This window comes from Paroedura picta, chromosome 1 (assembly GCF_049243985.1).
Source record: "Paroedura picta isolate Pp20150507F chromosome 1, Ppicta_v3.0, whole genome shotgun sequence".
NCBI classification, from domain to species: Eukaryota; Metazoa; Chordata; class Lepidosauria; order Squamata; family Gekkonidae; genus Paroedura; species Paroedura picta.
This window is the reverse complement of record NC_135369.1, coordinates 98,611,040-98,638,234: the sequence shown is the minus strand read 5'-3', so window position 1 is coordinate 98,638,234 and position 27,195 is coordinate 98,611,040. Positions and strand designations below refer to the sequence as shown.

The 27,195-nt window shown below is 44.0% G+C and overlaps 1 protein-coding gene across 11 annotated transcripts in view; it reads right to left on the bottom strand.

Annotated features, from left to right (window-relative positions):
* Positions 1-27,195, bottom strand: part of SYNE1 (spectrin repeat containing nuclear envelope protein 1) — a 493,810-nt gene that overhangs the window by 400,114 nt on the left and 66,501 nt on the right. For all 11 annotated transcript variants that reach the window (XM_077349398.1, XM_077349413.1, XM_077349457.1 and 8 more), the window contains 2 exons: positions 9,630-9,725; positions 3,516-3,599 (listed from right to left, as the gene is read on the bottom strand). In XM_077349398.1, coding sequence (XP_077205513.1) covers positions 3,516-3,599; positions 9,630-9,725 — 180 coding nt within the window. The remainder of the gene's footprint in view (positions 1-3,515; positions 3,600-9,629; positions 9,726-27,195) is intronic.

Here is a 27,195-nt window from a genome sequence, read left to right as displayed (position 1 = left end):
TTTGGGGGCTCAATTCAAAAATAATTTCCCAGCTACTCTAGAGCAGTGGTCCCCAACCCCCGGTCCGGGTACCGGTACCGGTCCATGGATCAGTTGGTACCGGGCCTCAAGGGTTACCCTGCCACTCTGACACCAGCTCACCTTTGGTGCTTTCCATCGGCCGCCATGGCTGGGGCTCCCCCTTGGCATGGCACTGTGCAGCTGCAGATGGCAGTGCCCCTCCAGCGGGTGGCGGGAAGTCAGGGGCACCGGCGGGAAAGCAAGTGGAGTGGGGGCTCAGGTGGCGGCAGCAATGTCCCTTGGCAAAAGACTACCCCCCCTGGGCCTCAGTAAAATTGTCAAGCGTATCCCCAGTGATAAAAAGGTTGGGGACCACTGCTCTAGAGTACTGGTATATGGATCTCAGTAATCTCATTATTCATCCCCCTTGCGAGTTCTTACATAAGATAATGGGCATCCCTTGATATGTTTCAGATTTGTCTCTCAGAGTTGAACTTAGGACAAAAGTCACTGGAAGCTTGAGCATGGCTTAGTGCTTTTAAGCATAGAATAAAAACCATCTTTACCATAGAAGGGGATGGATTGCTGTTTTACCTCAAACAAGCTGTTTATTAGTATGGATGAGGACCATTGACACTAGATTGTAGCAGCTGGGCTTTACATTAGAAGAAATTCTCCAGCTGGGTAAGGCAGAGACCCTCAGTATTGTCCAATCATTGTCTTGTCACACTTGATTATGATAGTATGGTAATTCATACTCCTAAAGGTTGTCCAACACAGTTCTTTGGCATTTTACCACCTCAGTCCTTGCCATCCTATACAAGATATTTAATGGTCCCTCAATATGCTAGGGCACTTGCATTAGATCATCTTAATGCTAACCTTTCTGAAGTAGTGAATGGGAGGTTTTGTAATATTTCATATTCATATTGTCTTTGTCCTTGTGGTCTAGGTAAAATTGATACTTTGCCTTGGAAAATTCTGAAATGTTCCTTTTACACTCTTTTTAGGAATCGGTGGATTTTACCTCTTTGATCACATCTATTGTTCAGTAATTCTCAAAGGGATGTCATTCCTTATCTGATGCTAGACAGTGACACAAATAGAAACTTATTGTTTGCTAAAGTACAGTATTATGATACTTTTATTTCAGAAACTGAGTATGCTTTTAGTCACTGCTCAAAATCTATTGATCAGAGAAGCTCTGAAAAGGAAAGAAAGGATGTTGCTCCTTTGTGGTTCACTACTATGCAGACTAACTCGTCTGGATTTCATTAATTACTGTGGGCTTAGACTAGAATAACTGTGCAAAGAACTGCACACTTAACATCTTCTTTGGTTTGTCTTTGTTTTTTTAAATTCTCAGTTATATTTCTATTTGTTTCATATCACACCAGAAATCTGGGAATGAATTGCAATTCTTTGTGATTTATGCTGCAGATCTGAATCCTTCCAAAATTTTAGAATTATCAACAATATTTCTAGACTTGGTTCTTTTTGGATGGAGGGGAAGATATGGCTACAATTCTCCTTCATTTGTTTCATTTTATAAAGATTATTGCTTTCATTGTTATCATTCCTTCATTTCATCAAACATTACTAATACTTTCTGATTTTTATGGCTCCAAAATTCAACCAAGCTCCTCCTTATTTTCTTTGTAAGAGCTTTCTTTTCTTTATCAGAGTATATTCTCTATATGATGTCACTTTGTTGCTTCACTCATTACATTCTTTCTTCTAGAGCCTTGTGTTCTTCTAACCATAACCCTAACCCTTAACAAACAAACAAAAAATAATGCAGAGTTCACATCTAGCATCCTAAGCATTTTCTTTGGCAGCATCTTTGAAAATCACTGTTTGCTGATGTTCTATGGTGTGTTATTCATATTCTTTAAGAAGCACCACAATACATTATTTTTATAAGCCCTTTCTAACCAAAGAATTTCAACTCAATATGTGTATCCACCATTATTTCCCCTTATCTCTTTTTTTATTTTTCCTTGTGTGCCTGAGTGTAAGCCTGCAGGCAGGGTTTTCTTGTCTTTTATTCTATTTTTTTTTATAATGCATTAGGAGTATCCATTTGACATAACTTGAACAGTTCCACAGGGCCTGCAAAAGGGAGCTCCTCCACCAGGCATTTGGTTGAGGTCAACCAGTACCTCCTTTTCCTATCGGCCCTCCCGAGCCTCCCTCCAACAACCATCACAGCAGACTTGCCGACTCACTGGGTCATCAGTAAGCATTGATTTATTGTTCTTACCAATGTTCCATTGTTCATAATGTTATTGTTATTATTGTATTATTATAAACTGAATTATTTTTATTGTTCTCGTTTGATGTAAACCACCCTGAGCTTTCAGGAGGGCGATATATAAATAGAATGAATGAATGAATGAATGAATGAATGAATGAATGAATGAATGAATGAATGAATGAATGAATGAATGAATGAATGAAGCCAGAAAAATACCTGGAAAATACCTTACCAGGATTTTCAATTATTATTTACGACAAATACAGATCAGATAATCTGATTGTCTATCAATCACAGCTGGGTTTTACTCAGATATATTCCACTATACTGAAGAACAGCTGAGGTGTCAGGAGCTGAGAGCTCCATGCCGTCTCTGCTGGGGCTAGCTCCTCTTGCAGCTTGATTTAAACCAAACTGCAAGAGGAGCCAGCCCAGGACAGGTTGAGAGCTCCCAGACAAGTCTGTGTCCTGGGGCTAGCTTCTTTTGCAGTGCAGTTTAAACCATGCTGCAGGAAAAGTCAAGCCAGCCCCAGAGTCAGGCTGGTGCTTAAAATTATTATTTTTTCTTCGTGGATCCAATGGAATTGAAAAAAATTAAGATTTCTAAATCCCAGATCTAGATATCATACTGATATTTGGATCTGTATTTTTTTTTAAATCCCTCCCCCCCCCCCAAAAAAAAATGGGACCAATAGACCTGAACTGAGAAATTTGTTTGGCACACCCGTATTGCACATCTTACTTTTTAATAATTATTATTATTTTAAAAAGCAGGAGTAATCTGCTGAGAACCATTGTGTGAACAACCAATATCTGTAAAGGCATTTGATACAGGATTTCCAAACATACAGTTTCAGAATAATAACTAAACAAAATTGTTTACATTTGTGAGCCTCCCATGTTTGGTTATTTCAAAGTGATGCCTGAGTCGGAATGCATCGTTGTTTTCTAGCATTCCCAAACTTTCTTCCCAGCATATTGTAACCATGAAACCACTGCAGCTAAGCACCTTGGAAAGTACACTCAAGTTCAGTCTACCCACATAATTATTTTCAGTGGGATGTATACTTATTCATTTGTGGGATAATGGATGTCCTCTGTTTGAGATTTCATACTAACTGCACTTGTTCCCCTATTCCCTGTAATCCCCCCCTCAAATGAATTGGAGATCCATTTTACAAAGCAACATATATGACACATTCTGAAGGAGGGTAAATGGAGAGGACAAAGTATCAGAATGCAACAAGGTGGAACTTACCCGTCGTCCTTCCAGGAATTTGAGGGCTACACCAATGTTGGCTACTCCATGAATTCTCTTCAGTTTACGGCCCTGTTCACAAGGCTTTAAAAAGTACAAATCAGAAGGACAATTATGTACAAAACTATGTACCAATCCATTCTGAGGCTGAGATCAGACTTGTTTCCATTTATATATGCTGATTTTTAGCATTTAGTCCCTGCTATATTTTCATGACACGGCACTAACTATGTTATTCCAACAGTACAATTGAAGTATAATTAAGTCTAGGTAAGTTATATAGAAAGCTTCTTCATTCTCAGATAGTATCCAACTCTTAAAATAGCCCAACATAAATCCTCAGTACTTAACTTTCAAATTTCAAGGAATTTTAAAAATTGGTTAGAAAACATGGTGATGGTAGATATTTTTAATATATATTTATTTTTACATTTTAATTAAAAAAACAGAATAGAAAGGATGCAGAATGGGGAAATGGGGTTATGCAACATAAATTTGTAATATGTCTGTGGGTTTGACAACACACAGACTCCAATTCTTCAGTAACAACAGCTCTTTAATTAACAACTCCTACTCCAAGCATCAAACAGGGAAGCCAGGCACACAAAAAGCTTATATATATTTCAGGCAACACACTGAGAGCTCTGACTGGCCCTTAAGTGATCCCCCGGATTGGTTCATTGTTAGTCTTATTCAAATTGCGATTGGTTGGCCTTCAAGCTATCATTTCCATAGAACGTCCCACATACATAACATCAAGAACAATCATATTTGACAGAATTTATAAAATTTCCCCCTGAACATTTCCCATACCTTTTGTCCACTTGTATTCAGGATTTGGACCATTTAAACCAAGCAGTTGAACAGGTCATATATCCTTCAGCTCTTAGTTTTAAATTACTCTATTTAAACTGCCAACTTTTTATTAGGTAAAATAAATAATTCAAAATTGGTATTAGTGGGGTAAACATATCCAAGGAGGATAACCAAAATATTACAAGTGTTACTAGCTAAGAATTCTTCACACAATTTAGGTGTAATTTTTACTGATTTAATGGAAATAATTTTACAGAACTTTATTTCTTTATTACAGGTAGAAAATGATTTTAATTTCTGAACTTATTACAAAGTATCTTGGCTAGGAAGAATTTTATTAGTTCAAGAAAAAAAAATTGCCAAAAATTATTTTCATAATGACTGCATTAAAATTAGAAATGAATAATACCATATTGCAAAAAAATTCAAATTGTGTTTGCTAAATTTATCTGGAACAAAAAGAAACCTTAGAATATGCCAACATGTAACATAACTGAATATAAAAGGTATGATGAAACAATTTGACCTACCGCATTGTCTTATTGTCTTAAATAAGTTTAAATAGAAAAGGTAAGGAAGATTGAACAGACTGGTGCAGCTGGATTTGGTTGGAGAAGAACAATCACTGTGAACAAATACCTAGGCTTTATCTAAAAATTGGCACAAATGTAAAAAATAGACTAAAATGGAAATCATCTGTTTTGTAGCATTAATTGTCCCCATGTGGATTTTATTGAGACATTTCAACAAAGCAATTTCAATGCCTGGGGAAAATAGGATTGAATAGAATAATGTATTTTATCAAACATGATATTATGTCTTATGTGGATAGACAGCACAGATCTGTTCTTCTTTCAATATTTGCAATTTGGAAATTTCATACATAGTAAGCAAAATCAAATAAATACATCTTGCCCACTTAATAGTTTTGAATTAATCCTATTTCCCCTGACAGATGGAATCACGTACTGACAATTGTTTACACTGTACTGGCTGAGGCAGAACAAAAAGTAACTGTATATGACGGGTGGAAAAAAGATTTGTTAACATATATGACAGAGCATCAGTAAGATCTGTCCCTCTTAATAAAACAGTAAGGGTGGTTGAGGTGGGCCAAGTCCATGATCAAAACTCACAGATTGGGCCCTTGCCCCTAGACTGACAAGCGGAGAGAGTAATCGGGAGGGTAATCAGGAGGCCCCGCAACCCACCACAGACCTGCCCATGTTGAGTGGTGCGTGCAGCGTGCCTTCTGATCCACACTGGGCCATGCCCTCTGCCACAGACCCGCCAGCGTCGCTCGCTTGGACACTCTCCTCCTGTGCATGCACGCCGCATTTTACCTTCATCTTGCCAAGCCACGGCGCCCCTCTGAGCCCCACTGCGCCCTGCCTGGGGCCAGGGGAGCCTTTCCACGAGGCTCAGCCCCCACGAGGCTCAGCCGCCCCAGCATCCTGACTGCGTCACCCGGCAAGGCCAGGCCCCTATGGCCGCACATGGCTTTTCCGGTTACAACGTCACCATCAGCAGCTGCACTTGCGTCCTGACCAGCCACTCGAACCCGACGCTGCCCCTGCCAAGCCCCAGTGTCCCCAGCACCGTGCCTGAATTCCCTCTAACCCCGGCCTTAACTCCCACATCCTGCAAGAACTGCCGCTGCTTCCTCAGCCTCCCATGCAGGCAAGCCATTACACAGCCAACTGGTCAGTAAGTGGGGGGTCATGGGAGGCCACGGAGGAGGGCCGCCTCCTGCCCTGGACCGGCCCACCCTGGCCGCCTGCGTTCCCCAATGAACAGTCCCAGGGGCTGGGATGGGACGGCGGTCGAGGGGCCTGCCTGGATCTGGCGCCCATGGCCCAAACGCTGCGCTCACAGCTACCATGAAGCTTCCGCCTGCCCAGAGACACCTCTCCACTACCTCCTACACTACTACTTGCCACGGAAGGGCCAGCACTGGCTGAGCCCATCCTAGCACCCACTGCATTCACGACCGCAATGGGCTATCTTTCTAGTAAGGAATATTTCAGCAAATTATTCAGTAATTCTTCTTCTCAAACTTATATAGCAGTTGTTTTGAGGCCAGACTGTCTTCAAATGTATGTGAGAGATGTAAATGTCATATGGGTTCATTTATTCATATCTGGTGGCATTATCCAGTTATAGAACTTTTCTAGAATAAAGTGACCTTTTGATATTACACCCAAGCAATTTTCAGTTAATAAGATAAGTGTAATAGGAAATTTATTTACTGTAGCCAGAGTATTAATAGCCATGGCATGGAGACAAGAGAAAGGCTCAGAAAGAATCAGTAAAAAAATTAAATAGTAAATCTTGTTTAGATTCCATGGCTTTATTTTATGAATACAATATTATGTATTGTGCATTGTTCTGTTTTACAAAAATTAGAAATGATGTTCAAAAATCCATTTTATTTTGATTTGCTCCAACTGCATATTTATCCTCAAGACAGCATTTACAGGTCCTGACCTGACAGAAGAGCTTTGAAAACTAGATGTAGTTCTAAAAAGATGAAACAACTCCAAAACACTACTTTTGCACTTTTGGAGTATATTCTTATAAAAATAGCAAAGATCATAATTGTAAAGATGTATCTTTACAAATCAAGGTCATTAAATAACCAAAACAATCAGATGTCTGACACTGGTGATCTGTGTTTAAATGCCCAGGCATGTAACTAAGTTTTCAAAGGGACAAGGAGAAGGGAGTCTGGACCAAGGCTACAATGCTCTGGCAGGAGTCCTGCATCATTTTCCCCTCAGAAGTCATCTCACTGGATTGCTTTTAGTCAGGATAGGGAGGAGAAGAAGAAGAAGAAGAAGAAGAAGAAGAAGAAGAGTTGGTTCTTATATGCCGCTTTTCCCTACCCGAAGGAGGCTCAAAGCGGCTTACAATCGCCTTCCCATTCCTCTCCCCACAACAGACACCCTGTGAGGTGGGTGAGGCTGAGAGAGCCCTGATATCACTGCTCGGTCAGAACAGTTTTATCAAGTGCCGTGGCGAGCCCAAGGTCACCCAGCTGGTTGCATGTGGGGGAGTGCAGAATCGATAAGGGCCTGTACTGTATGCTTTATCTGCTGAGGCTTAAAATAATGGGGGGTGGGGAGGGGTACCACTGCCAATTGGAAGACCGTGAGAGATGAACAGTGAATCTATCCTTCATCATTGCTGTAGCCCTGATTCAAATCAAGTCTCTTGTTTCTGCCTTTGGCAACACAGTTTCATATGTGGAGAATCTTCAAATTCTTCTTTTTCTTCTCTTTTTTTTTGTATTTCTCATAGAGATTTTGTCAAACAGTGGCTTTTCCAGGATCATTATAATTTCACTTTACACTCTACTTGAGTCTGCCTTCAAATACTATTTTGAAAGGTTCCATTGAGGAGTAGAGGGCATTTAACATAGGGAAATTTCCCAGTGGGCTGCTGCCATGGAGGGCCTCTGGTGGCCAGCAGCTAGTAAAGTCAAGCCCCATCAATTTTGCCAGCACCTCACAGGCCTTTTGGGTTAGGCTAGGCTTTCTCAACCAGGATTTCCTGAAACCGTGGGGTTTCTTGATGGTCCTGGAAGGATTTCCTGAATGAGTGGGAATCAATTAATTTATTATATATTTAAAAAATTTGTTAAACATTTATTGGGTGATATGACCATATATGGTCATGTTGACCTCCCCCACTCCCAAAATGGTCCGAGATGGGCCTGTAGGGGGTGGGAAGTAGAGGGGCCTTAGTTATGCCTGTACATAGCTAGGCTTCCCAACAATTTTGCATGATCCCCACTTCTGGGGTTTCTTGAAGCCTGAAGAAGATTTCAGAGGTTTCTCAATAGGTTTGGAGGGGAAGTTGGGGGATTTTTACTGTTCTTGATTTTATTGTCTAATTTTTGTTGTGAGCCACCAGTTGGCTAGGAGTGGCAGCATAAAAACCTAATAATAAATAAAGCCTTGAGAAAGGCTCGCTTAGACCTTTTACAACAACAAATGCTAGCCCACCAACTGTCTCCTCCTGCACTGCTGCCAGTTTGAAGGATAATGCAATGTGTGAGCTAATGCCCATTGTTGGCCCCACTGAGCTATGTAGTCTTGATGAACTCATAGCCCTACTTAACAGTGCTTGTTCCATGTTTAAATTTGCTTCCTGGTCCACTACTGATTCAGTTAATGCAAAATTGAAAAGAAGCTGTGACTTGACCTGGCCTACCTGCTAGGGCTGATTGCTCAGAATTAGCAGCCAAAATCACACACTCATTTGTCCAAAAGTTGCTTTCTGTCATGCTTGGAGGAAGTCCTGGGTAGCCACATCTGTAAACTCTTATACTCAACAGGTAGACACTCAAGCCCATAGCAAGTCAATTTAGTCTGTCTGTGTCCCACCCTATGCCAACAGTATGAAAATTCCCTACCTGGTATCTATACACTTTCATCCACCCCAACTTTGAGAAAAACAACAGGCTTCCTCCCAAACTACTTCTCTCTTCTCTACCGAAGGCAGTAGGCTATAAGATGTACATTTACTTTGGCTGATTACTCTGAATCATCAGACCACATCCCAGCAGACAGGACTGGCCAAGCTGCAGCTTCTGATCAATCAGCATGGCCTACCCACAGGGCATAAGATGCCCAAGCCCAAATTAAAAGAGGTGTGTACTAATGTGTGCCAGACTCTTAAAAAGTTTGCAGAAGTATCTGTTTACTTTCTGTAATCCTTTGATTGATCCTTTGATTGAGATATCTGCAGATTGGGCCTCACTTTCACTATTGGTGGTGGAAAGTGCTGTCAAGCCACAGCCAACTTATAGTTGGCAATGCAAGAAATGTTGTCTTGTCACCGCCTTCCCTTGCACAGAGATTCTGGAGTTCTTGGTAATCTCCCATCCAAGTATTAGCCACATTTAACCCACAGGTTGGCATCCCCAGTAAGCCTAGCTCAAGTGAACAAAGTTGTAATGGTGAAGCCTATGAAAAGAGGTGGTCCAACAGGTCAGGGCTATTGCATCTATAGACTACTGTTGGCTCATTTATTGTCTGATGTTCTTAGTGCTTTTAATCAGATGGCAGGTATGATAGGGGTGGGTTATAAATCCAATAATTAATTAATATTAATATCTGATTGCTACTTTCACAGCCTATTTAAAACTTGAATTTTGTTTTGGTCTTTTATACAGGTTGCTAAGACTGATACTGAGATATGAGATGGAATATCTTATATAAACACAAATATCAGCACACTGTAATAATAATATAACAATAAATAACATATACTCAAAGGAAAATTGATCCTTACCAATTTTTGTCCTGAGAGAACTTCTAAAAGGGCAATCAATATTACTCCATCTTTGATATCTTCAAATAAGTCATTGATTACCACAGGTGGGTTGCGCTGAGGGAGAAAAGTAGGAAGAAGTTAAGTGTAGAAATAGAGTTATATTTTATCTCCGTATCATTGGTCAAATCATCTATATTCTATTCTCAACTGCTGACCAATCTAATATCCATTTCTAAAGATTAGAAAGGGCAGGTACAACTAGATATGCTGGTGTTCCTTGGGACATATATGAAACCATATTTATTATATGCAGACATATTCTAAACCATAGTTTCAAGAAGGACGTAGACAAAATTGAAAGGGTACAGAGAAGAGCGACGAGGATGATCTGGGGCCAAGAGATCAAGCCCTATGAAGACAGGTTGAGGGACTTGGGAATGTTCAACCTGGAGAAAAGGAGATTGAGAGGGGACATGATAGCCGTCTTTAAGTATTTGAAAGGTTGTTATTTGGAGGAGGGCAGGATGCTGTTCCCATTGGCTGCAAAGGATACGCAGTAATGGGTTTAAACTACAAGTACAACGATATAGGCTAGATATCAGGGAAAAATTTTTCACAGAGAGTAGCTCAGCAGTGGAATAGGCTGCCTGAGGAGGTGGTGAGCTCCCCTTTACTGGCAGTCTTCAAGCAAAGGTTGTATATACACTATTCTTGGATGCTTTAGGATGCTTAGGGCTGATCCTGCGTTGAGCAGGGGGTTGGACTAGATCGCCTGTATACCCTTTCCAACTCTATGATTCTATAGTTATGAGATTTTCACTTACTAACTCACCACCTCTGTGCTTTGGAACAAATTGCACCCCTTTCCTCTGCCTCCTTTTAAAGCAAACATTATGTTGGCGCCAGTGTTAACCACAACTAACAGTGACCACAACTTCTGCTACTTCTCTTAAAAAGGATTCCACACAAAGCCGAGCTGCTGTGAATATTTTGTGTTGAATAGATGCCAATGACTACAATAAAACCTCACAAATACTATTCTTCAGTTCAAGGGTAATTTGGAGTTATCCAGTCATTCCATCCATTAATGTACTGTAACGTGTAGGCAACTGTTTTATGCTTATGGAATATAGCAATTCTGAGCTCCTCTGTACAACAATTCAGATCTACATTCAGATGAGAAAACTAGGAAAATTAAACCCTTCTTGTCAGAAGGGAAGCTTTTGCCCTAATGAATCCTAAAGCTGGGGTATGAAAGTTGCCCATGTAAAAACAAAACTCCCAACACCCTTAATATTGGCTAGCTCTTTTCAAGTGAAACAATGCTGACCTCTCATGCTTTGAGTAAGAAAACTTTGCTTTATCATTGCATCTCTTCTCCCCTCTCCCCCCGCTTTCCAGTACTGCAGATGTCTGCTGTGGGATATTTGATTAGGTTACTAAGATGTGTGCATTCGTACATGAACTTGTTCTTTTTCTGAGAATGTTATTTGTGTCTCACAGGCTTTTTATTCAAGGATATTCTTTATACTACATCCCTATCCATTTTTCCTCTATATATTTGTGAAACAGCCTGGGGGGAGGGGTTGGAACATGTCTGGCTGTCCAAGTTGGAATAGGGCCAGTCGGGGTGCAGCCAGCTGATTGGCCCTGCCCCTGCAGCTCCTGCCCCCCATCATTGGACTCTAGCCACTTTGCTCTCAGACACCTCAGTGCCTGAAGCCAGCAGCAGGTAAGGGGAGAGGGCCTTGGGCAAAGTGTTGTGGTGGAGGGCCTGCGAACAAGGGCCTCCTGGCCTGCTAGGTTGGGCCTGCTGACGAGGGCCTCCTGGCCTGCTAGGCTGGGCCTCCTAATGAAGGTCTCCCAGCCTTCTCACTGCCTGCCTTCGTGGTGGGGCCCCGCTTCAGGGTGGACGCCTTGGCTCCTGACTTCGGTTTCTCCCCGCTCAGTTCAGCTGCCAGCCGCATCCGCTTCTCCACTTCTCCGGCCAGATGCACCCATCCCATTATAGTTTCAGGGTCGTCCAGATTCAGGCACTTTTGCACCAGGTTGTGGCGCAAGCCTTTTCAGTATGCGCGGACGCGCTGTGCTTCTACCCAGTGTGGGATGGAGGCAGCCAACTTCCAAAATTCCCTCGTGTACTGGCCCACCATCATCGACCCCTGCTTCAGGCCATGCAGGTTCTCTTTGGCCATCTCTACTTCAAACGGATCCTCGCACCTCTCCCTCATGCAGTGGATAAATCGGTCATAGTTTCGAACCTCGGCCTGGGCGTACCGGTAGAGGCTCATGAACCATCTGGCTGCTTCGCCGTCCATGCAGTCACCGGTGAAGCGAATGCGTTCTGCGTCATCAGGGAAAGTGTGGCCAACCTCTATCATGTAGGTTTGGAGCTGGATCAGGAACCCATGGAACGCTTTGGGGTCTCTATTGAAACGGGTCCGGAACCGGCGGTAGTGGCGTGCCTTGGCTCCTACTACTGGCGGTGGCACCTGTGGTCCAGCCCGGGCATCCCCCGGCGGTGGAGTGGGTGGCCCAGCCCAAGTGTCTCCCTGCGGCGGGGTGGGGGCTCCCCCATCTCCAGGTTGCTGGCCCCCACACGGCTGCTCTGTGTCCGGCAAGGGGCCTCTGCAGCCCCAGCTTGCACAGCCACCTCTCGAGCTTCCACCTATGGGGCCAGGAGAGCTATGGCCGCGCCACCCTCTGGAACCAGCACTGGTTGGCGCAGCTTGGCCAAAAAGGAACAGGCGCCTCGCTGCGAGTCTTCGCCCAGTTCGTAAATCACCGTGGCCAGCCATTTTCGCAGCCGGTCCATTCGATCGCAAAGGTCCAGATTTTCCAGGAATGCCGCCTCCTGAGCGCTGGTCCCCATTCGACCCTGGCCGCAGGGTTGTCATAACTGGAGAAGCACTGCCGCTCCATGATGTGCCGCTCCAAGAAAAAATGAGCCGCGGGGTTCTCCAGGATTCTGGCCATCCCGGACCGAACGATGGTTTGGGTCGTGGTCCTGGTTTGTGCCCCGGTAGAGGTGGTCGCCAAGTCCCCTCGGATGAGTGGCTCGGTCCCCATGTCCTGGGTGTCCGAGGCATCCAAGCCGTCCTCCTCCTGGAGGTCAGTAAGAAGCAGGCCCTCTCCAAATTTGGCCACCGGCACGGAAAGGGACCGTTGTGAGTGTCACAGCAGGGAAGAATGTGGTGTGAAAAGGCTCAGGGTCATCAAAAGAGTTGCAGAGGTTCAAAGAGTTACTAAAGGTAAGGGTAATGGTATCCCCTGTGCAAGCACCGAGTCATGTCTGACCCTTGGGGTGATGCCCTCTAGCATTTTCATGGCAGACTCAATACGGGGTGGTTTGCCAGTGCCTTCCCCAGTCATTACCGTTTACCCCCCAGCAAGCTGGGTCCTCATTTTACTGACCTCGGAAGGATGGAAGGCTGAGTCAACCTTGAGCTGGCTGCTGGGATTGAACTCCCAGCCTCATGGACAGAGCTTTCAGACGGCTGCCTTAGCACTTTGCGCCACAAGAGGCTCTTAAAAAGAGTTACTACGGAGTCATAAAAAGCACAAGGGGTTTACACACACACACAAAGATGGAGACTCTCTGGTCAACCTGGAAACATGGCAGGGAGTAGGGGGCTGATCCTGACACACACACCCCCTGCACCTCTTTATCCTTACAGCAATCCTTGGAGATAAATTAGGTTGAAAGAGACTGAATGGCCAAAGGTTACCCAGTGGGGATCTCAACGAGGCTTTCCAAGATACAGTGTAGGCATGTTTGCTTCAGACTGCTCCAGTTGAAAAATCTCCGAAGCAGGGCTTCGGTGCAAAATCCTATAGGGGAACAGAGCCAAAACGGCTGTACAAAGCGTGCTTCAGCACATCTTTGGTGCTTCAGCCCCTGCCTGCCCACCCACCCTGGAGTGAAGTTTTTGTGAGACCTGAAGGGAGGAGAGCAAAAGCCTTGCTCCCAACCCTTGCCTGTTCCCTGACTGAGCTGCTGCCACTACTCACTTCCTCACTCACCTGTGAATGATCCGCTGTGTGGAGGGAAGTGCTCCCGGGTCTCCGACCACCCTCCGGAGGGGCAACAAACAGCAGCCTCCAGGGCTGACACCTCCCTCCAAGCACTGCAGCATAAGTGCACCACTGGAGGGAGCATCCGGCCATCCCACTGGGCATTGAGGCATATCACCCTGCTGCCTGAGTGAGGCTGAGCTGGGGTGGGAGCTGCACCAGCCTGGGAAGGCAGCCACACATGCTCACTCATCCCAGAGTCATTATTTTAAGTGGAAATTTCTACTCCACATTCTTTAAGCTTTCTTGTCTATGGAGCTGGGTCATATTATAAACAAGGCTAGAAATCCAGTGGCACCTACAGCAGCATATTGGCTGAGAGGACAACCTGTTCCATCAATTGCCAGCTAAAGGATAAAAAGAATAAGAAGAAAAGATGGAGCTGTGTGGGGGAGGTGATCCATTTTAAAGGGAAGCACAGCAGTTAAATATTTCCCGTGAAAGTGTGTTTAAGTCTACTGTAGCAAAACAAAAGAGAAATTCAGTGGAAAATGGAAAACTAACAATATTTATTCCAGTGTAAATCAGAGCTCACTTCCACAGACAGAACAGAAATAAAGTACAATACTTAACCCTAAACAAGAAATGAGCATATTCCATGGTAAGGAAAGCAATTACTTCACTGCTGCAGGAGCTAGCTGCAGGAGCTAGGATTGCAGTGGCCTGAAGATCAGTAAAAGCAAAATGGTACATTTATAAGCAGGGCAGAAATTTCAATGCCATGAATCAGAAGCACAAGATAAATCAAACTTGGATTTTAACAGGTTTTTTTTAAGTGGATAAAATCACCCTAAGCCAACATGATATCGATTTGACATTAATGCAATGATGAAAAAAATCCATTTGGCAACAGAAGGCGAAACAGTAAATTAAGTGCATTTGAAAGCATCACAAAATACAATGCAGAGACTCTACAGCAAAATCGTGACGTTTCTGTAGGTATGTATGCCAGAAAAACATGTTTGCTTCCGGTGTGTCAGATCTGGCAATAGATTTCTCAGTCCCCTGAGTGCCGTTGAATTTTTTCCTCAGTAATAATATATAGAATCACAGAATCATAGAATCATAGAGTTGGAAGGGGCCATACAGGCCATCTAGTCCAACCCCTTGCTCAACGCAGGATCAGCCCAAAGCATCCTAAAGCATCCAAGAAAAGTGTGTATCCAAACTTTGCTTGAAGACTGCCAGTGACAACCTATGTTAATGGGTAAATTAACTTGCATACTCATTTAATCTAACTGGCAGAACACAATGGTGTGACAGCAAAGGTTCTATCACAGCTAGCCTTTCCACAATCACAGCACATATGGTTTGTGGTACTGCTTTTAGCAGGTATGATATTTGAGAGGGTGTATGACGATGAAAACCAGTATTGGTGAGAAGCCATTAACACAAGTCATTTTCAAAGTACAGTAGGAGGCGTATGAATTAAGTGGAAATTTTTATTTTAATGATGAGCTGTCTTTCTGCTTATCTACTTACATGTTATTGTTATGAAATGATTACTAATGAAATACATGGCTATCACAATGGCAATTTTGCCCAGTGGACCTGTACAGTAAAAAATATTTTCATGAGGACACTGATTCGAGGAATGGGCATAATCCAGACCAAGTTAATATTTTGCTTTTCTCTTGATTCCAAATGTAGAAATGTAAAGATATTGAACTTATAAATTAATAATTATACCACCGTATATAGCAGTGGTCCCCAACCTTTCTCAGGCTGGGGACCGGCAGGGCATCGGGCCGCGCCCGTGCGGACCGCGCCAGCTCATCGGCCCGCAGCTGCGGGCCGCGCCCCCTCGGGCCATGCCCGCGCATCAGGCTGGGCCCCCCGCGCCACGCCCGCACATCGGGCCGCGCCCCCTGGGCCGCGCCTGCACGGCCGCGTGGCCCGGCCCTGATTCCCTCTCCCCGCCCTCCCGCAGAAAGAAGCTTCCCAGGCGGCAAGCTTGCGGCCTGGGAAGTTTTTTACTGCGAGGGGGCGGGGAGAGGGAGCCGCGGCCCGGCGCCATGGCCTTCACAGCCCGGCACCGGGCCGCAGCCCGCAGGTTGGGGACCACTGGTATATAGGACATTATCACTTCACTGCATTTCATGGTTTTCTATTGATGATATAAATACCATTTTCCTTCATTATATCCACACTATATCATGTCTAATATGGTAAAATCATTCAATTCTAGTCTGTTACCAGAAACACACTTACAGATGTTTCCTGCGACACGTGTATATTCAGCAGTGGGGAAAGAGGTTTCAGTATAATTACTGGTCTTGAAGAGTAGAGAGGCAGAGAGCTGGAACGAACTAGAATAAAGGGTATTTCCAGTGGGTCATGAATAAGAAAATACACAAGGGCTTTGTGAAGTCACGGTTCATATTTGTTTTTGGGAAGGGGACTACATGATGTAATGGAATTTTCCATTACAGGAGCAGGATGTTGGGCAATGCCCTGGCGAAATCTGGAGATGGCCATTGATGGGCTTAGACAAAGGAGTTAATACGTCTAAGAAAGGGAGCCATCATGTCTCAATGGGTCTAGGTGCTGAGGTTGGGGGAGAGATTTCCCCTGGCAGAGGGGCCAAGCATGAGTCCTGTTTGTAAGACAAAGAGGTTTACCAAGGATCCCCTGGGCAAACAGATTTAGCCAAGCCACTGAATCAGCAATATAATGGGATGAGGGAAAAAGAGGAGAGCAATACATGCATCAGGCAGAGGCTGCCATTCTGAAGCTGTGGCTAAAAGCAAGCTCTTAAGATGGAGTCTGACCTAGCTTCGCAGACATTAACATTGTCTGGCTTTGGCCCAAGCCTAAACTTTTGAGGGGTGCCACTGGTTGTGGAAGACAGTAGGCTAATCTGGGAGGCAGGGACCCTGCCATATTTAACAAGTCCTAGTCCATAGTGCATTAGATGTTTCCTCATATTCATTGTATTGACTCAAACTTCTTATCAGGTGTCTTTTATATGGACTGTTATTAATTCATATTGTGTAATCTCATCTACTTGTTACTAGCCTGCAATGACTGGACACAGCAGCTGATGCTGAATAACTCCTTTATTATTAACTCTCCAGCGCAACCATCATAGAATCATAGAATCATAGAGTTGGCAGGGGCCATACAGGCCATCTAGTCCAACCCCCTGCTCAACGCAGGATCAGTCCTAAGCATCTTAATCCACTGACTAGCAACAACAGAACTGGCAGCAACCCTTATATAGGCTGGGTTCCCGCACAGACTTCCCTCACTTGGGGAAACGAAACCAATACTACTTAAGCTGGAAATGAAACTCATAACTATTGACCTTTCCAAACACACTACACTTCTCTCCCCTGTTCAACAAAGTTCTGTAAATACCCTGGTCTGCATCAGTCCCGTGTCAAGTACCACACCAGAGTGGGGTGGGGATCGGGGAACCCATGGCAGATGTCAATGTCAAGTCCCTGTTCCGCTCCCTGTCCCTTGGTTCAGATGTGGGTTGAGGAGCAGCAGCTTCCTCTGGAATCGCTCCGGCTGTAGCTGTTGGGTCTGGCAGCCGGACACTCCACACTGGGGCCAGGGCCATCAATTCTGGGTTCATAGTAAAGACTGTAGGTTGTGGGTTGGAAGTCTCCCAATGCCACAGATGATCTATGGGCTGATCTATATGGTGGCAGAACTCCCTGCCTTCCAAGGTCTGTAAGAAAGAGGGCCAGTCACCTCAGTAACGCTTGAAAATGCAGAACCAGAGTTGACTTCCATCTGACAGTTGATGCCATCGATCCAGACCTGGATAACGATTTTCTTCTTTGGTTGTGCCCGCATGTTTTGGACCATCAGGATTTCATCTTTACTGGAGTCGACTGCATCAGTGGCCAGCTTGTGGGTGCCTTGGGAGCCTAGATGATAATCTCCTGGCTTCACACATCCTGGCTAGGAATATTTAGTGCAACACGTGCACTCATTGTGGTACCAATGGCCGCAGGCTCATCATTGAACATCCCAGAAATAGCAGGAGGCTGTCTCATGCTGGCCTCCACAACTTGTGCATGGCAATCTCACTTCAGGTCACTGTCATCAGCCAGTAGCCTCACGAGGCAGTGTGCCGGGCCTGCGTACTCTATGTACCGTGTCACTCTGTGATGGCTGGCTATTGGTTACTGTGGCATGTGGGGCTCATGAGAGGTGGACTGCTTTCACACTGGCTTTGGTGACTTCTGCAGCCAAGACAACATCCAGGGCCACCTGGAAGGTAAACTCCTGCCCCGCAAACAGTTTTCACTGGGTGGCCTTGTCAGTCAAACTGCAAACCAGTCGGTTCTGCAGCATTTCTTCTAAGTTAGGGAAGTTGCACTGTTGTGCCAATTGACAAAGCTCTGCCATGAACAATGCCATGCTTTCCCCTGTCCTATGGTTCTACATGTAGAACACATGCCTGCAGATCACTTCCAAGGATCAGGGTGCAAAGTGGTTGGTTAATCAATGTCTCTGCAATCAAAGTGGCATCCAGCTGTAACAGGGCGATCAGGGCTTCTGCCAGTGACAGAGTCTGGACCCCACATATACTAAGGAAAACAACTTTCTTCTGTACCAAGTCAGTGATGCTGTTTGCAGCCACATAAAATTTGAAGCGTGCCATGTAATTTCCCCACTTGCTGGGATCTGCAGGGTCAAACTCTTCGATATGCCCCTGGCTCACTATCCCATTCTTGTTGCTAGTGCAATTACTGGATGAGGCAGCTGATGCTGAATAACTTTATTAAAGCCAAACTCTCCGACACTACCGTCCAGTAACCCGCAACAACAGAACTGGCAGCAACCCTTATGTAGGCTGGGTTCCCACCCAAACTACCCTCACTTGATGAAACTAAACCAATCCAAATAAGTGGGAAAACTATTGACCTTTCCAAATATAGTACATAGTTCATATTTATTTATATTAGTAGTGCCACGTTTCCCCCTCAAAAAAACTTTTCTTTTATGTTAGCTAAAATTGTGTTACTTTGGATAAAATATTGAGAGAATTGTAGCCATGCAGCCTGATCCTATAAGTATTTACTCAGAAATAAATTCCAGCAAATTCAATAGTTCTTATATCCAAGCAAGAATGCTGAAGATTCACTCTAATGTAATTTAGTTACAAGTAAACATGCTTACAATGTATATCTCCCCAAACTCCTGAAGGAATCTTTATCCATTGTTCCCTATTAATATTTGGGAAACAGCCTCCTAAGAGGAGACTGTCCAAGGCCATGTCTGTCCAGGTCCACCCTGATTGGCCCTCCCCCTCCAGTTCCTGCCCTCCCTCCTTGCCTGCTAGCAGCGGCTTTACTACTAGCTACAGTATAAAAATGAAACAGCAATGTAGGAGGGGATTATTTCTGTTTACAACAAAATGTATGTGCTCTATTCCTCCTAACCACCCCAACATACTAAATTGTGTAATAAATCAGAAATGCACTATTTATTTTAAGCAACTGTATTTTTTTTCTTTTAGTTAACACAGGAACCAGGGCAGGTGACAACAAATATAAAATAACAACCACAAAGATAAAACAATGAAACTTTAAATAAATATATATGAAAACTACATTAAGAATACCAACCCATAATCCAGATTTAAAAAAAGAAAGAATGCCCTTCAGGTCTCCCAAACGTAATCCAGAATAATTGAGCTTCACTGTCAGTAAGGAAGGGAGAAGCTCCCTAACCCTTTTTGATAGGTTAGTCAATGAGCATGGGGCAGCCACCGAAAAAGTCTAAGTCCAATCCATCAGAATGTATGCATTAGAGCAGGGGTAGTCAACCTGTGGTCCTCCAGATGTTCATGGACTACAATTTCCATGAGCCCCTGCCAGCCTTCGCTGCCTTAGAGGAGACAAAGGAAACACTGACATTAGGCCTTGTTAGGAAGAATGCTGCTGCCACATGGGAACATATCGGGAGAGGCAGTCATTCATGTACTTGGGCCCAGGATAATGAAGCACTTTCAAGGTAAGAATGAGCATACTGAACTGGACCTGGAATTGAGTATGCAACCAGTGAAAGGACTTAATCATGAAAGACATATTATGGCCTTTTGCAACCTGTAACAAATAATAATTCTTTGCTGTGACTGTAAGGTGATGTTAATAATATGAAAAGTAATTTTGAATTTAACTCTCTGGTCTCAAAACAAGATAGTTGCCAGCACAGCTATCACTTGCAGGGATGCTTCCACTCTTGGGTGGAGATAGATGTGACCAGCAACAACTGGGAAAGTGTCTGCCATTAATTACCAACATGGACAGTTTTATTTCTCCAATGTTTTTGTGAACTACAACTCAAAAGGACTGATTAGCTGATTTAGCAAAGAATTATCATATGGCATCATATGGCTTAATTTGGATATTATGACACAGTTTACTAATTTGCCACAATTTACTTTTGCCTTATATCTGTAAGCTTATGATCCTTGTTCCATTTTGTCTGAGGAAGTGTTTATGTACACAAAAGCTCACACCTTGAGTAAATCTTTGTTGGTCTTAAAGGTGCTATTGGACTCAATTTTTGTTGTGCTACTTCAGAACAACACGGCTACAAACTTGAATTTAAGATAAGTTAGTGTTTTTTTTTAATTATTTTCAGAAAATGAATATAAATGAAGTAGAATTAAATCTAATTCTTTCCCTTCCTTTTTATTTTCCTGTTCAGGACTATATAGGAAACACAAGTTATTACTGATAATAGCTAGCAATTGTTGCTACCGTCGCGAAGGAGATTTTTGGCCATTAGATCACTGAAGTTATGGAAAACATTATCTGTTTTCCATTCTACAAAATGCTGGATCCTGCCATGCCATAAAGAATAGTCTCTCTTATGAATATGAGAAACAGTTTCTGTTCCCATATGACTCATGACTACATTTGACTGTGTGAAATAAATGAAATAATATTGCTGCAATCCTAGGAACAGGCCCCCTTGAATAAGATGGAAGTTATATCTAGCTAGACTAGGCTTGTCACTTAACTGCCTGGAGCTGGTCAACCCCTGTCCTTGGCCTTAATCCAGTACCCACTGAAGAATGGGAGAAAAAATGACTAGAAAACACTCTACATAGTAATGCTCTAGGAATTTCTCTCTTAGAGAGAAATTAGACAGCCAGCTTGGTGTAGTGGTTAAGAGCAACGGCTTCTAATCTGGCAAGCCAGGTTTGATTCACAAAACCTCCACATGCAACTAGCTGGGTGACCTTGAGCTTGTTACAGCCCTGATAGAGAAGTAATATCAGGGCTCTCTCAGCCCCACCGACCTCACAGGGTGCCTGTTGTGGGGAGAGGAAGGGAAGGCAATTGTAAGCCACTTTGAGACTACTTCTAGTAGAGAAAAGGGGGTATAAAATAAGAACCAACTCATCATCATCTTCTTTATATATTCTTAACCATAGTGGTGAGACGTTTACAGCAAATAATGCCATAAACCAATTTGCCCAAGCCCACATTATATTAAATGTACCACAATACACTATTGGTGGGGCTCTGAAGGAAGTCAACCAAGAAGCAGAGGAAAACAGCTTCTTATTCAGCTCTGTCCTCTCTCTTGCAGACATTTTGATGCAGCTGAACTACACAACCTCCCAAGGGACAGCATCAGATTAGCTGGTTGCTACTGCAGGACTGAGCAGGAATTGGGAGGATTCATAATAATGATGATGCTAAGCTCTTTTTACTACTGCTCCACTTGCTATGGGTAGGGTATTTAAATTAAATAGGACTGGTTATAAATCAGTTAAACCACAGCTAGTTGGTAGGAACAGGGTAAATTGCTTACAATACACATGGTTAATTGGCAAACACCTGAGGCAGTGAACATTTTATTTATTAGATTTATATACCACTCTATCCAGTGAGCTAGTGGAGGTGACAGCATTCCAGTTGAACTATTCAAAATCTTAAAAGATGATGCAGTAAAGGTGCTACATTCAATATGCCAGCAAATTTGGAAAACTCAACAGTGGCCACAAGATTGGAAAAGGTCAGTTTACATTCCAATCCCAAAGAAGGGCAATGCCAAATAATGTTCAAACTACCGCACCATTGCATTCATTTCTCATGCTAGCAAAGTTATGCACAAAATCCTACAAGCTAGGCTCCACCAATATGTGGACTGAGAACTTCCAGAAGTACAGGCAGGATTTCGAAGAGGCAAAGGAACTAGAGAGCAAATTGCCAACATACACTGGATCATGGAGAAAGCCAGGGAGTTCCAGAAGAACATTTACTTCTGCTTCATTGACTATGCTAAAGCCTTTGATTGTGTGGAGCACAACAAATTGTGGCAAGTTCTAAAAGAGATGGGAATCCCAGAGCATCTTATCTGTCTCTTGAGAAATCTTTATGCAGGTCAAGAAGCAACCGTGAGAACCGGGCATGGAATCACTGATTGGTTCAAAATTGAGAAAGGAGTTTGGCAAGGCTGTATACTGTTGCCTTGCCTATTTAAATTGTATGCGGAGCACATCATGAGAAAGGCTGGGTTAGATAAGTCACAAATTGGGATTAAGATTGCAGGGAGAAATATCAACAACCTCAGATATGCAGATGATACCACTCTAATGGCAGAAAGTGAAGAGGAACTAAAGAGCCTTTTGATGCGGGTGAAGGAGGAGAGTGCAAAAGTTGGCTTGAAGCTCAACATCAAGAAAACTAAGATCATGGCATCCGGCCCTCTCAATTCCTGGCAAATAGATGGGAAGAAATGGAGGTAGTGACAGATTTTATTTTCCTGGGCTCCAAGATCACTGCAGATGGGGACTGCAGCAAAGAAATTAAAAGACCCTTACTCCTGGGGAGGAAAGCGATGGCAAATCTAGACAGCATCCTAAAAAGCAGAGACATCACCCTGCCAACGAAACTGCATCTAGTCAAGGCTATGGTCTTCCCAGTTGCAATGTATGTCTGTGAAAGTTGGACCATAAGGAAGGCTGAGCGTCAAAGAATTGACGCTTTTGAACTCTGGTGCTGGAGAAGACTCTTGCAAGATCCCTTGGACTGCAAGGCGAACAAACCGGTCAGTCCTAGAGGAGATCAGCCCTGACTGCTCCTTAGAAGGCCAGATCCTGAAGATGAAACTCAAATATTTTGGCCACCTCATGAGAAGGAAGGACTCCCTGGAGAAGAGCCTAATGCTGGGAGTGATTGAGGGCAAAAGAAGAAGGGGACAACAGAGAATGAGGTGGCTGGATGGTGTCACTGAATCAGTAGGTGCAAACTTAAATGGACTCCGGGGAATGGTAGAGGACAGGAAGGCCTGGAGGACCATTGTCCATGGGGTCGCGATGGGTCGGACACGACTTCGCACCTAACAACAACTATCTAGTGAATTGGCTCAGGGTTGTGCATATTATGTTGAACAACACTGACAGGTAAAATGGTTCATTAAGTCAATTTAAAATCTAAAAGATGTATACAATTTAAAAGCCAACTTGCTTGGTGTAGTGGTTAAGAGTGTGGACTTCTAATCTGGTGAACCGGGTTTAATTCTGCGCTCTCCCACATGCAGCCAGCTGGGTGACCTCGGGCTCTCCACAGCACTGATAAAGCTGCTCTGACCGAGCAGGAATATCAGGGCTCTCTCAGTCTCATCTACTTCAGAGGGTGTCTGTTGTGGGAAGAGGAAAGGGAGGGCGACTGTAAGTCGCTTTGAGACTCCTTTGGGACTCCAACTCTTCTTCTTCTTCAAAATAGCATCCATAGCAAAACAGAGTAGCAGCATCAACAGTCTCAGTTAATCTTCTGTTCTTCCAGAGCCAGAGTACATTTTGGGGGCATCTTTTTAACAGAGAGGATCCAGTAGAAGTTACTGCTTCACTGGCCCAACCAAAGACCTGGCAGAAAGGCTCTGCCTTGCACGCCGAAGCTGTGCCAGTTCTGGCAGGGCAAAGATGTGCTCTGGAAGATTGTTAAACCAGGTGGGGGCCAATACAAAAAACTTTCTGGACCTGGTTAAGGCCAGATGTATCTCCTTGGGGCCAGGGACTACCGGCTGGTTTGTATTAGCAGAGTGGAGAACTCTTCGGATAAAGAGGTAGCCTCTCAGATATGCAGTAACTGGACCACAGTTGGCCAGAACCTTTAAATTGATCTGAAATTCAACTGGAAGCCACTGCAACTGTTGGAGCAGAAATCAAATGTGTGCTCTCCAAGGTGTGCCTCTGAGAACCCTGGCTGCTGCATGCTGGACCAGTTGCAGTTTCCAGAGCAGAGATGAAGATAGGCCAATGCAGAATGAATTATAGAAGTCCAGTCTAAAGTTGACTATCACATGAATGATTGCAGCTAGGTGCCAGGTAGGGTGCTAGTACTTTGGCTTGGTGTAGACGGAATAACGCCAGCTGTGCATCTCTTGAGACCTGTGCCTCCATGGATAAGGAGGCATCGAAAAATCACTCCCAGGTTTCTGGCTAAGGAGGCAACCAATAGTTAGACTCTGTCCAGATAGGGAAAGCACACTTCCTTGCCTGGTACTTTCCTGCCTACCCACAGGACCTTTGTCATTGAAGGGTGACTCTGGGGCCCTCCCATCACTGCTTCCAGACAATAGCAAAGTTGTTTGTGGGTATATAAAGGTGGCCATCCAGAGAGACAGAGCTGGGTGTCATCTGCATATTGATGTCATCCAGACCAAAACCCCAGGACCAGTTGGATACGAAGGTGCATAAAGATGTTTAGCAAAGTAAGGGAAAGAATCGCACCACAATTGAGGTGGCCTTGGCATGACTGTGTTTCCCCAACAGCTACCTTCTGTTTGCAGCCCCGGAGAAAGAAGATCAGCCATTGAAAGGCTGTCCCCTTATTCTGGCATTGGCAAGATGGTGAGCTAGAAGTTCATGGTTGACTAGACTGAACACTGCCGTAAGGTCCGATAACACAAGCAGTACCAACCCGCCTCAATCCAGCTGTCTCTGGAGGTTATCCATCAGCATCACCAGAGCTGTTTCCAATCCATGGCCAGGCTGGAAGCCAGAATGGAATGGATCCAAGACTGAAGCTTCATCTAGGTATGCTAGCAATCAGTATATGGCAGCCTTTTCAACCACCTTCCCCCAAAATACCAATTGTGAGACAGGGCAGTAGCTGGATGGGTCCTGCAGATTCAGAGACTTTTTTTCAGTAGCGGGCAGAGAAAAGAGAATTGCTGCTTCGCATGGTGGGCTTTATGACAGCTGAGATGAATACTTCCTTGTGAGGGAGATCAACATGACCATATATATTCATATAATCTGATAAATATTTACCAAATTAAAAATATATTATAAATTAATTAACTCCCACCCATTCTGGAAACCTTCCAGGGCTGTCAATAAACTCCAGGGTTTCTGGATGAGAAAGCCTGGGCATATTCTGCATTCCCCAATAAAAACATTTTTAATTGCAATGTTTTAAAATTAAAGGTTTTTAATTTATGCTGTCATTTTGTAAAACATTTGTGGTTCTGCATTCTGCATGAAATTTTTGAATACAATGCCCCAAGCAGTTCTACATCACAGAAAATCTAAGTCTTTGTATCTGCCTAGCACCTCCCAATGGGTCTTCCAGTGTCTCCATGGTTTCTAATTCATTTTAGTACATCCCCAAAAGTTGCCATCTTCGGCTCCTACCCCTCCCTTGCCTCTGACAACCATCCGTGTGGTTCTTCCAGTGGCTCTCATTCCACTCTGTGCCCTACCATTCCGGAGTAGTTTACCTGAGTTTATCTGAGTGTAATGCTTTCTTTGCAACAGTTTACATACTATGATAACATTTCAATGGATCCCATCCAAATCACTTGGCATTCTTGCTGCCCTTTCAAAGAATCACAGAATCATAGAGTTGGAAGGGGCCATACAGGCCATCTAGTCCAACCCCTTGCTCAACGCAGGATCAAAGCATCCTAAAGCATCCAAGAAAAGTGTGTATCCAACCTTTGCTTGAAGACTGCCAGTGATGGGGAGATCACCACCTCCTTAGGCGGCCTATTCCACTGCTGAACTACTCTGACTGTGAAATGTTTCCCCTGATATCTAACCTATATTGTTGTACTTTAATGGGTAGTTTAAACCCTATTACTGCGCGTCCTTTCCTCTGCAGCCAACGAAAACAGCATCCTACCCTCCTCCAAGTGACAGCCTTTCAAATACTTAAAGAGGGCTATCATGTCCCCTCTCAACCTCCTTTTCTCCAGGCTGAACATTCCCAAGTCCCTCAACCTATCTTCATAGGGCTTGGCCCCAGATCATCCTCATTGCTCTCCTCTGTACCCTTTCAATTTTACCTACGTCTTTCTTGAAGTGAGGCCTCCAGAACTGCACACAGTACTCCAGGTGTGGTCTGACCAGCACCGTATACAATGGGACTATGACATCTTGTAATTTTGATGTGATGCCCCTGTTGATACAGCCCAAAATGGCATTTGCCTTTTTTACCGCTGCATCACACTGCCTGCTCGTGTTTAGTTTACAATCCACAAGTACCCCAAGGTCTCGTTCACACATAGTGTTACCTAGAAGTGTATCCCCCATCCAGTAGGCATGCTTTTCATTTTTCTGACCCAGATGCAGAACTTTACACTTTGCATCCTGATCTCATTTGCCCATTTTTCCATTGTGTTCAGATCTCGTTGTACTCTGTCTCTATCTTCTGGAGTATTTGCCAGTCCTCCAAATTTGGTGTCATCTGCAAACTTGATGAGTAGTCCCTCCACCCACTCATCTAGATCATTAATAAATATGTTAAAAAGTACCGGGCCGAGCACCGAGCCCTGAGGTACCCCGCTACTCACCCCCCTCCAGTCTGATGAAACACCATTGACAACAACTCTTTGAGTGCAGTTCTCTAACCAATTCCCTATCCACCTAACTATCTGAAAATCCAGATTGCAGTCCTTCAATTTATCCATCAGAACATCATGGGGAACCTTATCAAAAGCTTTACTAAAATCCAAGTAAACATCAACCGAATTTCCACGATCCAGCAAACCTGTTACTTGGTCAAAAATGGAAACCAGGTTGGTCTGACAGGACCTGTTGGAGACAGATCCATGCTGACTTCCTTGGATCACCAAATTGTCCTCCAGATATTTGCAGATCGCTCCATTTAAGATCTGCTCCATTATCTTCCCCACAACAGAATCACTGGTCTGTAGTTTCCCGGGTCATCCTTCCTCCCTTTTTTGAGGAACGGAATAACGTTTGCTGTCTTCCAGTCCTCCGGAACATCTCCAGTCCTTAAAGAGGTCCCGAAGATGATGGACAAGAGTTCTGCAAGTTCTCCGGAAAGTTCTTTGAGCACTCTCGGGTGCATTTCATCTGGACCAGGGGATTTGAACTCATCTAGTGCAGCTGGATGAGCATCTTGTGGTGCAGAGTGGTAAAGCAGCAGACATGCAGTCTGAAAGCTCTGCCCATGAGGCTGGGAGTTCAATCCCAGAAGCCGGCTCAAGGTTGACTCAGCCTTCCATACTTCTGAGGTCACCCCAAGGGTCAGACATGACTCGGTTCTTGAACAGGGGA